The 18,134-nt window shown below is 31.8% G+C and overlaps 1 protein-coding gene across 4 annotated transcripts in view; it reads left to right on the plus strand.

Annotated features, from left to right (window-relative positions):
* Positions 1 to 18,134, plus strand: part of LOC145245978 (lethal(3)malignant brain tumor-like protein 3) — a 140,016-nt gene that overhangs the window by 87,809 nt on the left and 34,073 nt on the right. For 3 of the 4 annotated variants that reach the window (XM_080107766.1, XM_080107769.1, XM_080107767.1), the window contains exons 7-12: positions 1,576 to 1,739; positions 3,187 to 3,275; positions 4,989 to 5,223; positions 6,451 to 6,545; positions 9,657 to 9,888; positions 14,231 to 14,316. In XM_080107766.1, coding sequence (XP_079963892.1) covers positions 1,576 to 1,739; positions 3,187 to 3,275; positions 4,989 to 5,223; positions 6,451 to 6,545; positions 9,657 to 9,888; positions 14,231 to 14,316 — 901 coding nt within the window. The remainder of the gene's footprint in view (positions 1 to 1,575; positions 1,740 to 3,186; positions 3,276 to 4,988; positions 5,224 to 6,450; positions 6,546 to 9,656; positions 9,889 to 14,230; positions 14,317 to 18,134) is intronic. The other variant, XM_080107768.1, reaches the window with a different exon arrangement.

The following is an 18,134-nucleotide window of genomic DNA, read 5'->3' on the forward strand; positions in this document are numbered from 1 at the left end:
TCAATTTCTGCATTTTTTTTTTTGTGTGTTTTTGAAATGGCACCTCATAGTCTACTCTTTGTTAACACACTATTGAGAACGTGTTAAACTTGTTTTTGTTTCTGAATTTTGGAGTTCAGGATTAATAATGCATATTATTTGGATTATTCAAACTACTGTTCTCATATTGAGTGTTACTTTCACTGTTGATGTCACCTCTGACCTTCTACAGGTGTATTTTGTTGAACTCAGGATCTGCACAGAATTTTAAACGGAAATCTTTATTTATCTAATCCAATGAAGTTGCATGCTCTTGTTCCATTGGCCATGACAGGGTAGAAGTCCTCAGTAATTTGCAGTTGTATTTTAAAGTCACCTGCCACTGATGTTTGAACCTACAACCTCTAGAAGACTTATTTTTAATATAGGAATTACCACTTATCAAGGCCATTCGCCCACTCGAGGATAAGGGTTATTGAATGTATAGTAGTCAGTGGGATAATATCGTAGTAATTGTTAGTAGTGGGAATTTGGTAAATTGGATTACTTAATGGGACGGTTCATCAAGAATTTGCTTACGTTGGACTTGTAGACTACTAAATTGTAGTCAGCTGGAAAACTGAAAAAGAAAAGAGTTCTACAGGCATGCAGTTCTAAGATTGAGTGAATTTTATTAAGTACTTTATCCATTATGCCACAAGTCCTTGTGGACAATGAAACTGGAAGAAGGTTTGAGGTTACATTGACTGAAATGTGCTTCTGGGTTTGACCTTTACTCCTGATCTGAAGTGGAACACATACATCAAGTCTGTTGCCAAGGTCGCTGAGAAAATGGTGGGGTCCTTCTACCGCTCCAGAAGATATCTCACTACTGATGCAATTCTCTGTCTATATAAAAGTCAAGTACGTCCAAGGATAGAGTACTGCTGTCACACCTGAGCAGGAGCTGCTAAAAACAGCCTATCCTGCCTTTACAGAGTGCAAAATAGATTTTGTGGCTTAGTGGGGGATGCCCTTTTCTCTTCCCTGCAACCTCTCTCCCACAGAAGAGACGTTGCGAGCCTGTCTTTGTTTTATCGTTATTTCCATGGCAGGTGCTCGTCTGAACTCCAATCTCAGGTCCCCCCTCGCCAATCTTTCATAATAAACACCCATCTAGCTGAAACCACTGTCAATAATTTTTCCCATTCTTTATCTGTGCCTAAATCAAAATGTAGATTTCATGAACAAAGCTTCTTTCTTAGAAGTGCACAGCTGTGGAACTCTGTTCCGTTTGCCTGTTTCCCACCTGACTACAACTTGGATGTCTTCAAGTCCAACATAAACAAATTCCTGATGAACTGCCCCCTTAAGTAAGACACTTTATCAAATCTCCAATACTAACGATTACTACGATACTATCCCATTGATTACTGTACACGCAATAACCTTTATCCCTGAGTGGCTTCCGGGCCTTGATAAGTGGTGACCTCCATGTAAAAAAAAACAAAATAAAACAAAAAAACACTCAGGATGAGAACAATAGTCCGAATAATCAAACAATACGAACCTTGTATTTGTTTTTAATTTCTATCCCAAATTTCCTTCTATTTACAGGAAATTGCTGAAACGTTCTTTGTCTGAGAAAGATGATGTAATTCAAAAAAAAAAGAAACGTAAGATGGTATTGAACCAGAACAATAAATGTGATAATAAACCAATGCTTATCAAACAGGAGAAGATGGATGATGATTTCAAGAAGTCTTCTTCAAACATTCCTGGTGAGATTTTTTTAATTTGAAAAAAATCTTCCTGCTTCTTCATATGCTGTTACAGACAACTTTAATTTATTTTACTGTAACTCTTGAATATGTGTCATATTAAAGACTTTTTAAATATGTTTTACATGTATAAAGTTAGCTATGTGTATATTTGTATGTGTGTGTATATATATATATATATATATATATATATATATAGTTTTATATATATTTGAATGTATATTTATATGTAGATGATTAATTTTTAAACTAAAGCATTGATCATAATGAATTTTGAACACAGTTGCTACATGTCATGGTGGGTCATGAAGGCTATATTTCAATTGAGTTTTATGCAAAAGTGTGGAAACGCTTTGTTAAAATTTCGATACCTCTGATTGTTGTGAAATTTTAACAATAAGTATTAGATATCAATCAATAAGTATTCTCCAAATTTTTGTTTCATTTAAGAATTTTTACTGATGTATAATATGGGCACGATCTCCTATTGTAAAATCAAAATATATCACATCTGCATTGAATTTGATCCATAGTTATCAGACACCAATTTAGCAAGATTTCTTGAATTTCAATTTCTTAAGACACCTTAAGAAAGTTAGATATTTTTTAAAATTAACATCATGTAATAGATTTTGATCAAAATTTGAATAATGATTCTAGAAATAAAGTTTAGTGCGTGTGTGTGTGTGTGCATATATATATATATATATATATATATATATATATATATATATATATGTATATATCTAAAATGTACATGTATGTGCAATATGCTCTTGACACAGCTGCTATACAACTTACACTGAATGTAGAGGGGAACAGCTTGCGATGTTATCAGAGGCAACAATTCACAAAATTTCGCACAACCTAACTTCACCCTTGTGTATTTACTGAGTTTCCACCATCTGCACTCTGCATATCTCATAGGTAGCAGAAAGAGTTTACTATCTCAAGGTTATTGTCATCCAATATCATCTTTTTGCAGAGCTGACCATCAGTAAGGTGCATCTGCACTATGTATTTCCTTTTAGGGGTTCGGGGCTTACTTACCGTTCAGGTCACTGCACTTTTCGTGGACCCACATTAGGTACAGATTACATTATATCACATTGCCTCTAACTCACTTCCGGCGCACAAAACAAGAATAGTAATTAGAGTCTCTAAGGGATTATTAACCAGAGCCACACAGCATCACTTTGATTTGATATTTGAGAAATATGTAACAGAATTTGATCTGTACAATGATGTTATTAATGTTATTTGACAATTTTTGATGGGTTGAATTGAGAAGATCCTTAGAAAGGGAGTCCAATAATTTCCTTTCTCTACATAGATGTTTATTTTCAAGGGTTCTGTTGATCTTATATAGTTTTTTTTTTTTTTTTTGAAATATTAAAATCTGTTTTGTTATTCTAATTTAAAGAAAGAAAATAATTCTTTTTCACAGTTATAGTAAAGAAAGGAAAAACCTTTACATGGGCACAATATCTGGACCAAGAAAATGCGGTTGGAGCACCAACAAAATTGTTTAAAGAGGTAAATTTTATTTACTTTTTTTTCACATTGTTATATGCAAAGATTAAATAGAACACAGATTTATATATTTTAATCAACTTAAAAACCATGTACCACACTGACAGTATAAAACTAAACAAAGGGGGAAGGGCAATGCAGTTTTAAAATTTAGGTAAATAGCATTTTATTAATTACTAGATGACATTTGACATATTGGGTTAATATTTGTTACATATAGAATTTATTAACTTTGACATTAGTTGGTAATTATCTTTTCTCAAATATTACAAAATCAGAATACATTGTGACGTCATAATAGACAGTTTCTCTTTTCGGACATCAGTCAGCATATATAATAGACACTCTGTTGTCTTTCTCTTCTCTTTTTCCCCTCTCTTTGCTCCTCTCTATTTCTTCCTGCTCTTATTTCCCACTCTTCTCTGTCTACTGCTCTCTTCTACCTGTATTTGTTTTTCACCCCTTCTCTCTTTCATCCTTCTTTCTTTCTCCTACCCCCTGTCTCCCTCTTCTCTTTCTCTGTTCACTCTTTCACCCTTTTCTGTCCTCTCTTTCTTCCATCTACTCTCTCTCTCTTTCTCTTTCTTCCACCTCCCTCTTTTTCTTCTCACTGCTATCCCCTCTCTTCCATGCCTTCTTTCTCTCCCCACTCCTATCTCTCTCTTCTACCCCTCTATCACTAATCCTTCAGTCATCTTTCTGTCCCCCTTTTCCTCTCTCTTTTTCTCACTCTGTTTTTCCCCATCTTCCCCTTTTTATATTCCCTTCTCTTTTTACTTTCTCTTCATACTAAATCAAAATATATTAAGTCTGAAAATTTACAGCTTCTTCACCGGCAACACATGAAAGTATGGTTTTTCTTTATATATTTTATTTTCATACTTGATTATATATAATTTTTACTTTATTGTATATTATATATTTTTATTTTATATACTTTTGCTTTTTATATATTTTATAATTTATTATATATTCTACTTTTAACTTTATCATATATATATATTTTACTTTATTATCTTATAAATATTTTTTTAACCAAAATTTTTATACAGGGTGTTTCAAAAGTCTTGGGAACATAACGATTTTTAATAACTCATAATGTTCCCAAGACTTTTGAAACACCCTGTATATTAAAATTTGGTAATGTTTATATACTAATAAAATCAAAATCAATATTAATTGACTCCATTAATTATGTTTCATGATTATCGGGTTTCATAATCAAGCATGCGTATAATATTTTTGCAAAAATCAAGACAACAAAATATAAAATAAGAACATCATATTGTGTATTTTCTTATGTGTTAAAATTGTAGAGTATCTATTTTTGGAATATTTTTAAATCATGTAATGTTTAAATTTGCCAAATGGTTACGAAACAATTGTAACACATAAGGAAATACACCAGATAATGTTCTTATTTTATATTATACTTTACTTTATTATATATATATATATATATATATATATATATTACTTTATTATATATATATTACTTTATTATATATATGTATTACTTGGTTATATATATATTACTTTATCATATATATATATATATATATATATATATTTTACTTTACTATATATATATATATATATATATATATATATATTACTTTATTATATAACTTATATGTATATATTTTACTTAATTATATATTTAATTTTCAGACCTCATTATATATTTGTTTTTTACTTTATTTGAAAACATTTTAGCCATTTCCATCAACGAAAAACAATTTTAGAACTGGAATGAAACTGGAAGGTATTGACCCCAAACATCAGTCCCTCTTCTGTGTGATGACTGTTGCTGAAGTTCATGGATTTCGTTTACGTTTGCACTTTGATGGCTATTCAGAATGTTATGACTTCTGGGTCAATGCAGATTCTCCTTTCATATTCCCTGTTGGTTGGTGTGAAAAGAATAATAAAACCTTACAACCACCCAAAGGTAATAATGGTTCCTCTTTGCTTAATTATTTTTCTAATCTTTCTTGTTAAACTGACATTAGTGTTGGTCAACTATGTTATAGATTCAACTAGCTGCATCTACCTGAACAAACTTGTGCGATAGGCAAATTGTATCTACTCCTTAATCAAATTTAGCTTTGCAAACCGAATATTTTGTTTGAGTCTCCAGCTCTAAAAAGGCTGTCAACCAGGACTAAGTCAACCACACTACTGATTGGTTATGTACCAAAATGTTTGAAATCAGTACCCAAGTTTTACAAAGTTTTCGTAGATGTTTGATTTGACTAGATTTACAAGTCCATTTCACTGAGAGAGTAATCTGAGCACTATGCCAATTATTTCTATGCTTCAACAGGAAGAAAAAGTTTCTACTTAAAATAAGTTTTTGTGCCTCTTCCAGAGACAATAGGAGAACTGAGGATATGTTTCCCTCTCATGATAGTTAGAGGCAAATTTAAGAGCTTTCCAATGTGATTTTTTTTCATTTATTCTCACAGGTCATTGGGTGCATGGAAGGTGAAATATGGATAAGAATAAATGTAGAACAGGAACAAAATCTTAAACATTTAAAAATCAGAAACCGTAAAAAGGAAAGAAAAATAGAGATGAAAAATTTTAACTAGTTAAAGCGAATTTTCAATCTTGCCTTTCACACTTAGCAACCAGCAGCTATGACTGCGAGTATCTTAACTTAATTGATACAATCTCTTTATGTAGGAAAAGGACAATGTCTTGGCATAAAGGCTTTTATTTATTTATTTATTTATTTTTCTCTCTCAAAGAACAGAACTCTTGTTAATGTTTTTCCACCTCGCAACAGATTTTTTAAACAATCGTCTGACTATTCCTAAGCTGAAGAGCACCATAAAAGACAAAATCAGGGAAGTGCAAAGAGACCAGTGTGTTATAGTTATTGACAATTTTGCAAGTTGTATCTAGATGTGCTTAGAATTGAACAGCGATAAAATACTTTCATAACTGAAACTTAGTGAAGCTTAGGTTGAAGTTTATTAGTATTAAATATAACTTGATTGCAAAAAGGATTGTAAATTCTATTAATGATTTCATGTCTGGGGAGGTCATCCTATAAATATATCAATAGGGAAATCACATTTTTGTAATTTAATTAATTTTTTTATTATGAAATAAAGTTTATGCATATATTTTTTAGCAATTCATTATTTTCAAAGTATTAACTTTTTTGTAGGTATCAGTGCAGAATCATTTACCTGGTCAAATTACCTGAAAGCTAGAAAATCTCAGGCTGCACCAAAACATTTATTTTTCAATTCTTCTGCACAGGTAAATAAATAATACATTTGTTAATCTAGTGTGTTCGTTTTTGTTTATTAAATTCTTTTTCTCATGCAATAAAGGAATTTAAATAACATTTTTAGATTTTTTTATGAATTTTACATCTTTTAGATTTGTTATGGATTTTATTTTTTTGTAGATCTTTCATGAACTTTATGTATTTTGCATCATCCGCAATTAATAAATTACTAATCCCCTTTATTAGACACTATTAGCCCAGCATACATAATAAAATTCTGGAGAGCTCAATAAAATAAAATTCTAATATCTCCAGCCACATCATAAACAATTTCAACTATACACCAATGTACAGATAAAAATATTTTTAATTTATTTATTGTGGACTATTATCTTCATCTTTTTTAGTTGCTGTTTCATGACGTTTCAGCCAACTATTCCTCTGACCTTTGTCAGGTGGTAACCGTGACGGGATAGAAACTCTGAATCTCCTAACTGCATCCTTAGCAATTACTGCCTTCCATAGTTGCTGTCGTCTCTCCACGTTTTGGCCAAGTAAGTCGGCTGGTTTTGGGGAGGATTGAAACCGCTATCTTCAGACAATTCTCCCCTTGAACTGTAGAGATTCAACATCTCTATCGACTGGCCGAAACGTTGTGAAACAACAACTAAGAAAAATGAGGATAATAGTCCGCAGTAAATAAATTAATAAATACTCATCTCAATAATTCCAATTAAATAATATAAAAATATTTTTTTTCAGTCTTTCAAACATCTCTCTATCTCCTTGTAAGCATCATCGATAACTGCAAAGCATCACTTCTTCAAATTCAATGATAATTACTGACAAAAGCTTGGTTTGCTCACATTTAACCCTTTAAGTGGTGTCCTGGCCTACTTAGTTTTAGAATTTCTAAAAACAGAACCATATAAGCATAGACTCAAACAAACACCACATTTATATGTATATATTTCTTCAAAACCTCTGGCCTTGATGAAGGAAGGACTAAAACTTGCTACTATAGTTTCAAATGATCTGAAATAACAGCAAGGGGAAACTTGACTCCAAATATTTCTGGTAGTTTTGCAGTTTAAAGGTCGTCTTTCGATGACTCTTCCTCAGCAATGCCCGGCGAATAATGGAAACTGCCGGATTATACCAAGTGAGCAAAAAGAGATACAACCGAGCAGACGGTAAAAAGTGGAAGAAAACAAAAGAAAGAAAAGGAAAGCGCTTAAAAGGGAGGGGAAAAAAAGAAAGGGTAGAGTATCATTGTGCTTCTTCAAGCAACAAGTCTTTTGACAAGGAAGGAAAATAAATAATTCCAGGCTAGAATTTATTTGTAAGTCACCGGAAACGGTCTTCGCGTTTGGTCAGGAAAACTGGCTGCTGGCAACGGAGATATATTTTTTACACCCTGCCTCAGCGTAGTATAAACACTCCTCAACCTCCCCACGTTAAGAACGACTTATAAACACGTTTCTTTTATTGACTTCACTTGTATATATTCCAGCGATTTCCGTCGTCCGCCAAGTGTTGCTGAGCAAGACTCACGAAAAAATGGGCTTTACACTGCAGAAGTACCATACTTCTCATATGTTATATCTTCCCTCTTTTGGAAATAGGGTATGATTATCAATATCTCCAGTATCAAATAATCCTTATACACCTTGAAATTTACTTTATGTATGAAAACCAAAGAGGAGAGACATACCATGAGAAATATTTGGAATCAAGTCTCCCATTGCTGTTATTTCAGATCATTTGAAATCATAGCAGCAAATTTTAGTCTCCCCTCCATCAAGGCCAGAGGTTTTGGGGAAATATCAGGTATTTTCTAATTCATATGCAAAACTAGGAAAACAAATGACTATGATTGAAACATTTTATGGCTGTAAAAAATTGCCAAAAATAGGTTCTAGATGATGGATGATCCCCTTAATGTACGACCTTAAGGACAAATTTCACATAGCCCATTGCATAATGCAGGTCATTACCTTTCCAACAAGCCTTCATTAGTTAAATTCTGATCAATAGTTGCTGAGATTGGGAATTTATAAAATTGCCAAAAACGGTGCTTATATATATATATATATATATATATATATATATATATATATATATATATACTAGTAGCCAAATTGAATATTCAAATGCACATATCTTTGGTTTTATGGGACAAAAGTACATGAAAATATGCAGTCTTTGGTTAAAATTTTATGACAAAAGAACCTATATTTTTAAACTAATAAAATAATATGGCCGAATTTACCTATATATATATATATATATATATATATATATATATATATATATATATATATATATATGCATATGTATATGTTTGTCCTGGCAGGTCAGTTTTACTGCTTTGGGATGAATTTTGCTTAGGGTTTCTTTTGCTTGGTTGTCTCCTGTGGCCTTGCCAAGCCACTAATATACACACATATATATATATATATATATATATATATATATATATAATTAATTCCAGGTTAATATTTTTCAGAGGTAAAGCAACCAATGAAGTTTTAATGAGATTGATGCAAGAGTGCTCAATACCAAAATAGGGCAAGATATGCTTTTTATTTGTTTTACATAAGTATTAATCCGTGAGATTAAACTTTTATAAAAGCAATGTTGTCTAAAGAGGTCTCTAGTTATTAGTAACTGGCTAACTGAAATATTAATGCTTATGTGAAACAAATAAGAAGTATATTAGTGGCCTGGCAAGGCCACAGGGGAGACAACCAAAGAGTGCTAATGGGCTGAGAGACTGGAGTTCAGTCCTTGGTCAAGTCTAACTTAAAACCTAAAAAATGGTTCTTGATTACCCCTTGCTAAATCCTTAGCTTTATAAGGGGAGGATCAAGGTCAAATGAAATAATTAGAATAAGAGTAGCGCCCTGCCTTACACCTCTGGTAGCAGTTAATGAAAAGAGTCTTTGGGTTGTCCTTGACTATAATTGGCCCTTATCTTCTTTAATCTAAAAAATTTCTTTTTTTTTTTTTTTCAATTTCTTTATTATTTTTTAAAATGTTTTCAGTTTTTATTTTTTAAAGAAATTTATATTTACATTTTTTTGTAATAAATTATTCTTTGTTTTTATTAAAAAAAAACAACTTTTTTTCTCTTAAAGCAACCTGTTGTTCCAACTCTATTTCGTGTGGGGATGAAGCTTGAGGCAGTAGATAAAAAAAACACCAGCCTCATTTGTGTGGCAACTGTAGCTGATGTTCTTGGAGATCGTTTGCTTGTCCGTTTTGATGGCTGGGAAGATACATATGACTATTGGTGTGACGCAACTTCTCCATATATTCATCCAGTTGGATGGTGCAAAGAAAACTTTGAAGCAGTCTCGCCTCCTTGTGGTAAGAATTTTTCACTATTTAAACACTATTAATACTTTTTTAATGGAAAAACTCAGTCTTTTAAAATACAGGGTGACCTCGAAAAAATTTAATCACCAATAAAATTTACAATCATTTCTGCAATTCAACCATATTTGATATAAAAAAACTTCTTTCTATGCCTGACTTGTCCAACAAGTTTCAATCATGAAAGTCTTTGTTGTATCACCGTTCAATGATATGGTCAGACATATACTAAAGTTTATTTTTACTGAATATGATTGGATTGTAGAAAGGAAAGTGGATTTTATTAACAATTCCATGAGTGGCATTATTTTGGGATCAGCCTGTAACAATGCAGTAAAGTTAACAGATCACATTAGAAAATTAGTGATCATTTTGTAAAGATGAAGCTAGTTTCCTTTAGTTAAATAAAAAAAAAGTGTTAGAACTGTATGAACACACAGAAAGATCAAAAGTTGGTGTGAGTAGGGTATGTCTGGAAGGACTGGTGGAAGGGTACAGAAAAAGGAGTAAACTGCTGAGAAGATTGTGTGATAACATTGGTTCCTTCACTTAATGATCAATCATTCAAAGTGTTGAGAGACAGTTAAGATGTGACTGATCTTCATTCTGTGGAGAAAAAATTTGATGAACATTTTAAAGTATAGACTTTAAACTAAAGATCAGGAATTAGAAATGAATTATCCAAGGAAGGATAAATCTAAGATTATCTTTTCATACAAGGAAATCACTTCAGACAAGCCATCAAGTCACTTCCTTGTAAGGAACTGAAAAGAATGAAAGCTAATACAAAGACTGGGGATGCCTATTGGTATCAGCCGGAAGAGAGTTTCACAAATCTGTTCTTGGAAAGAAGCAACTGGAATAGGAAGCTGTATTATAACATGATAACTGAATAGTGAATTGATAGGAACTACTAGACCAAAGAGCTGGAACAATTCTGAAGAACACATGCCATAACATTGTAGAAGAGACTGAGATCAGCAACATTATGTCACTGAGAGAGAGACCCAAATTACAGATATGCTTCTAAACCTTATCAAGAACTTTAAAATGAAACAAATTCATCAGCACAAAATAGACAACAGTATTCCATACAAAGATCAAAGATTTATAAAGATAAAGTATGGTTTCATATGCGAGAAAACATGTTTGGAGTGATAGAGATAACTGGTTTCATGAGAAGCAGAAAGAGGACACTAGTTTTATTTAATTTCTAGATTAGAAAACATGTATATAGGTATATCTTTACATACTAAAAATAAAAAGTACAAACCAGATACCCACCTTAAAACAACCAATTTGCTTCCTCCCTTGAAATTTGCATTCGCAAATATCTAAGGACTTAGCAGTGACAAGGCAAATTAGATCCTTCACTTTTATTCTTCAGTATTTGTATGGTGAAATGATTTATTGAAATATTAGAAAAGGGCATTATTGGAAAGTATACAATAAAAATTAAAAAAATTATAAAAAGATAAAATAGTACAATTAGTCTTTATTTGCCCTTTAAATAACAAAATTAAAAAAAAAAAAGTTTTTATTTTATTTGAAATTTTATGAGAAATATCTTTATGAAATTATAAAAATAAAATTTTATGCACAGTTCTGTGACTGGCATGGTTCTGTAAATTAAATAGTTCAAGATTTTTTAACATGTTTTCAATAATTCTTTAAAAAAAATAAAACTAATTTCAATAATTCTTAATTAAAATAATACAAAAAACTTTTCAATGATTATTAAATAAAAAAAAGAATGGAAAAATGTAATAAAAAGTACTTGTACAGAGGAGATATTGGCATGCGAGAAAAGAGCAAAGTTACTGATTTGTCTTATCACCTCTTCCGGTAGAAGACACACTGGAAGTTTAAAAGTATGTTAGCTGACTATTACTGAATCATTTCTACTAGTAAACTCTCTGAACATCCTAGCACTAAACAAAATTATTTTACACTTTTCAATCTCTTATAATTGCTTTGATATGACTGGATACCTCTCAGTCTGCTGTAAAAACTCAAACAAGCATGACTAAAAGTCTAGATTCATTATACCTTCCTCTTGACTAGAGAACATAGGCTAGAATCAGATGAAAAGGCCTGCATGTGCTTTGAATTAAGTTATCAACACGGTGTATTTAATCCAGGACTGTACCCTGCTAAACTGTGTCTCTGATGGCATTGATGCAGCTCTTTCTTTAGATCTGAGCACCCAAATACCTGTATTTGGTATTTTTATATTCACCAAAGTAATTTGTTTGGTTTCTAAGTTTATACAAACACAACTAGTAAAAGTAATGCATAGTTTCTCTATATCTCATTCCCTTCATATCATGAGGATCAGCAAGCCTTACTTCTTGATCTATTCCTGACCATACTGCCTGGGGCTTGTGTAACGAATGCCTAAAGCCTGCTTGAGAATGTGATAGTGGTAGATTTTCACCCTAAAATTTTGACACCAGACTGAAGAGCCATTGGTCAAAATGATGAGATACTTCAAAAGGGTTCATTGGGAATCTATCAGAGATCACATTGGAAATGCTCTCTTGGGTAAAACCTTTTCTGTCTCTGCTGAACAGTATGCAAATGAGATAACCGAATGGGTCAATGCTGGTATAGAAACACATGTTCCCATGTAAAAATTCTATAGCAAACCATACTCTCCACAATAGTTTTCATCAATCTGTACCAAGATGCTATTGAGCATAGGGAGCAAGCATTTTGTGAATTCAACTGTCATACGTGTTTCAGATATTAGGAAAAATTATAATAGTGTGGTGAATGTGTAATCAACAATTCCCACACTATCCAACCACCATAATATCACTTGCATAAAAATAACGATAGACCAGCAATGTCTTTTCTGTGAGAAAATATTTGTAAGGAAGAGAAGAGATCCTTTGTTATGAAAAGTTGATTTTGCACTTTGTCAAAGCAAGAAGGAATGCTCTGAGTAGCACCTCCCCATATGTGGCAGCATTACCAAACATTACACTGAGGTTGTCATTTATGCCAGTTGGATTTTCTGGACAATGTGTTGTTTCTGTTGCTATTTCTCAACAATGTGTACTTAATTGTGTCTCCCAAACATAAGTAACTTGGCAGTGTTCCTAAGAAAAGCCATTAAAGTGAAATTAGAAATTGTGAAATGTGCAAACACCTACGAACATTGGCAATCCCTAAGCAAAAACTTTTCAACTATGGTCACTATTATTAAATTATATAGCATATTTACCTAAATTTATTGGTCTACTTAAAAAAAAAAATTCAATCGATTTCAACAATTATATCTTTTTATAACAGATACTTCCCCAGATCCAGCATTAATTTTATTGGATAATCAATAAGTATACTTAATGAAATCGCCCCATTTGTTAAAATTGCAAATGATGTCATACTTCTCAGGGTAAGGTTTTCATATTATTTCATTAATATAGACAATCATTTTGTTCAAATTACTAAACTTAAAACACGTTATGAATAAGGATGAAAAATTGTCATTAAATTCTCCAAAATAAAAACTTCCTAAACAAAACTTTGAAATCGTCTTATATAGATTTCTTATTTCATCTTTGTTGGTAAAATTGTATTCTGAAATAACTTATTGAAAATTTATTAAAGAGTACACACCAATTATTCAGAACTAGCAAGGTTACCTACTGTTGTTATGCATGAGTTTAATGTTACTCTAAAATTGAAACAACTTACAAGAAACAACAAATATGCAAGTTCAATTTCAGTTAATGAACAAATATGTGAATAAATTTTTACAAAAAATAAATATGCAAGATCAGTTTTACTTTAAAAAAAAAAATGAACTAAATCACTCCCTCTGAATCTGCATATGAATCATCTGTGTATCCATAGGTTAATTTGTATTTTAATCAGAAAAAATACTAAGAACCAGAGAATGTCTTTGTGTCTATTAAAAGTGAAAGAAATTTTTTTCTTTATTTTTTTATTATCAGTTATTGAGCATCTCTTACTTTGCTTATAAAAAATAAATTTGCATAGGCGATTATTTTTTCTTTTTTCTTATCTATTATAAAAATTAAGCTTTCTTTTATGTGCTTGTAAAAATAAATTTGCATAGGTGATTATTGTTGTGAAATGGACAAGCGTACATCACTTTTATTATATAAATGTAAAACTTTGTATAAAATACTACAAAAATAATAGTTTTAATCTACTTTTAAAAAATGAGTTCAAAATGCAACAAGTTTTTTCGCACAACTGAGGAGAATTTCTAAAATAAAAAAAATTTTAACAAAAAAAAACAATATCTTCTTTTTTAATCATCTTAGAATGCTTTTAAGGAGCATTGTGCATTTTTCGCTTTCAGATTGGAAAGATCCAGTGAATTTTACTTGGGACTGTTATCTTTCAGAAAAAAATTGCACTGCAGTTCCAGTCCGAGCATTCCGACCTGTAAGTTGAATTTTTAAAAATTTTGTAATGCTTGATCCCAGCTTTTTTTTCTAAAATTGAATTTATCGCTGCAGAATAATACACTTGATTTACACTTGATCAAAGCTATTTAGTAATTAACTTCATATATCCAGATGTATTTCATTTGAGCAGGGGTGTGAGTGGTTTTTCGCTTAAATTACTATTTGGATAAAATCTTTTTTTTTTCCTACCAAACTACTAGAGCCCTTCTTAGGTTATTTATTTAGCTAGATTTTCTTTTGCTTTTTCTTTCCTCCTCTCTAGTTTTATCTTTCTTTTTCTGTTTTTCTCTTTCTCTTTGGTCTTCTTTTTTTTTTCCTTTTCTCTCTTATAACAGTTTATGAAAACTAAAGATGTTAATTTTTCTGTGAAAGCTAAGACTTCAAACAATGGGGGTGGGGGTTGCTTCATCAAACAATGATTTCCTGTTCAACACATGCACATATACATGTCTCTTTGATTATGACTTTCTCATTTGAAACTTTTTGGAGTTATTTTTTGGCTAAGATTGTGTATTTTTTGGCTTGTTGGGAAATTTGTCTCAAATTTAGCCTTTTTTTTGCCATTAGCCACTCACACCCCTGTATGATGCAATATGCATTTGTTTCAGTGAACTATTAATCCTTCTGGAGCATTGGTTCTCAACCTTTTTCCACTTATTTTTCAACTTCTTCATACATTTTATTTTCTTTCTTCTCTCCCCATTCTATACTCCTTTCTTTTCTTCATGCCTGCTACTGCACATGATATGACTAATCAACAGCGAAACCAATCTAAAAAAGCTTTCTCCTTTACTCACTTTTTTATCTTCCCATCCAGCTACCCATAATTATATAAAATTTCTGTTTTTTTCTCAAATCTGCGCTTCTGCTGCTTTTTGATTTTCTTTTCGGGTTGAGGTTACTCGTAAGTATGCAGAACTTGTTTTCTTTGTGACAATTATACAACTATAAGGAAACAAATGACAGCCATGAAAAAGTTATTAAAATTTAAAAGCTGTTCTCTGATACAACCATATTTGATACAAATAAACTTCAATCTATGCCTGACTTGACCACCAAGTTTCAGTCATGAATGTTCAACAGTCTTTGTTTGATCGTCATAAGTATGCTCAAAATGTGCGAAGCCCATCCAGTATTGTACCCCCTACTGTTGAAATGACGACTAAAGTTTTTTGAAAGGTGGGAGTTGTATCCTTAACCTTAACTAACCCTAACCCACCTGAAGCTTCTCTGCATTGTATGAATTAAGCTATAAAAACATTGGTCCTTATTGGTTTGAGGATGACAATGGATGGTCAGTTGTGATCGATATCGAGCACAACCTATTGGTCGTTAAAGTCTTGATTAAATAAAGAGGTTAAATTATTTATTGCGGACTATTATCCTCATCTTTTTTTTTTGTTGATGATGTAAGATAATAGTCCGCAATTAATAAATTAATAAATAATACTCATCTCAATAATGAATTCCAATTAAAAATAATATAAATGAAGAGAAGTGTTGTGAAATCGGAATGTGGCAAAAGAGTAATGTGTTAGGATTATTGACACTTTGTCGCATGCAGATGTGTTTGCAAAACAGAAATGTACGTTTGGAATATGATTGAATGGCAATAAAACAAAAACTATTGACATTTATGACGAACCTTGTTCGATAGATCTAACAGAGATTGAAGTTTAATTGCATCAAATCTGGTTGGATTGCAGAAAGGATTGTGAATTTTATTAATTATTCTATCAATGGACTGTAAAATTTTTTTTCTTTTTGAAATTGAATATTGTTATAATTGTCAAATGCCTCCTAGTAATATACATAGTTGCTAATTATATTAACAAAATTTAATTCAGTTGTGGATTCTATGCATGACTGCCAAGCCTCTTATAGTTATCATCTTTCATTACTAGCATGAAGTGAATGCAATAGTAATTTGATTACTATTGCATTCACTTACTTCGTTTACTGCTTCCATTCTCAGTGTTGACAACTAATTTTTAAATGAAAATCGCTTATGCGTGTATTTGAAAGTATTTAATCACCATATGTCATATGGATTTATAAGAGCTTGTTTATTTAATAATGCATTATTTTATTTCACTGTTATGTCACATTGTATTTTGTAATTTTTGAGATGAGGGTTGATAATTTGTATTTGCATTGTTCTAACCACTGTTCTCATCTTCACTGTTATTCTCACAACATTTTGGCTCACGAACCTCCGACCTTCAGGTGTAATTTTTTGAATTTGGAAATTTCCACAGAATTCTGAACCATTTAATCCATGAAGGTAGATTGTCTTTGTTATGTCAGTTATAACCAAGTAGAAAATCATAACTTAGAGATGATCATTACTTAGCTGTTTATCTATTGCACCACGAGTTTGACCAGATATGCCCAAGAAAGGTCACAGGTCACATCAGCTGAAATATTAGAATAACATCCGAGATGAGAATAGTAATCAAAATAATACAAAGACTATATCATTGATAACGTCTTAACACAGCTCGATAGGGTTACCAAGATGTTGCTGTAAACAGGCACATGAAGGTAATGAATCTTATTTACATGGACATTGTTATTCTAGATTCAACAGTTGATGAGATTCAATCTACACTCAAGCTGTGACCATGGCAGATTTGAATGCAGATTCAATCAAATACAAGGTTTTGTCATCATTTATTTCACTAAGGTTGAGCACCACATTAGTATTTTAATATCTACTTTTGCACGGCAATGCATGTTGGCAGGTAAGAAATTTTGTTGGCCATTGATGAACTTATCTATCAGGCAACGGTCCAGACCATCCTCCTCTGTGGCTCTGAAATCTGGTCAATAAGGGTTGTCAACAAATGGAAACTCGAAGTAGCACCTTACATTGCCGTCACATTGATCAATTTTTAGAAATCAGCCTGTGCTAATGACTGAATTTGTAAACACTACTCTGCACTATTGCAGTAACACTTTTGGTGGTTTGGTCATGCTGTGTGTTGTCAAGCAAAAGAATTTATCCAAGACATTTTTCTCCTACTTCCGTTACTCATATGCTGTAAATGCATTGGTGGGCAACTATAAACCTGGCCAAATAGCATCAAAATCTTTAACCTACAAGTTGTTCTTCATCAATTGAATGGAAACCTGTTTACCATCTCAGTAGAACTAATGTAAAAAAATGTCACCTTGTCTCCAATCCCACATCTTGGTAAAAATAAACTTCAATTGTTCACTCTCTTATTCACCAAATTTCAGACATGAGTAGCCAACAGTCTTTGTTTAATCACCATACAATAAACACATCTGGATATGACATGAAGAATTGTCAATAACTCTGACACACTTCTCTCTTGGCACCGCTCTATTCTTTTATTTGATGGTACAGTTGTGAACAGTATTTGTCAGGAATAGTCTAGGGTTCGTTTGATAGACATTTTCTTTCAGAAAACCTTACAGATCAAAAATTGTGGAGCAGAAGTAAGGTCTGGTAAGTGTGAAGGATCATATCTACTGATGAGATGATCACCAAAGTATCACCACATATCATTGAACATTGATATAACAAAGACTTAGTGAACAAGTTTGGTCATATGGTTGGAGTTTAAACAAAAATGTTTGTTAATGATTCCATCCGTAGCATTTTATTTTTTTAGTCACTCTATACTTAGAACGATTTAGGAATGTTTTTAATATCTTTGTTCCTTTTTCTAACACAGGAAAGGTGCACACTTAAGAAAGGGAAGAAGATGAGGCAGAAACAATATGTATGGATCACTATTCTTGTTTGTCAATCGTGGGTGATATTTT

The sequence above is a fragment of the Euprymna scolopes genome, chromosome 23 (genome assembly GCF_053919585.1).
Source record: "Euprymna scolopes isolate OS-2025 chromosome 23, ASM5391958v1, whole genome shotgun sequence".
Classification (NCBI taxonomy): Eukaryota; Metazoa; Mollusca; class Cephalopoda; order Sepiida; family Sepiolidae; genus Euprymna; species Euprymna scolopes.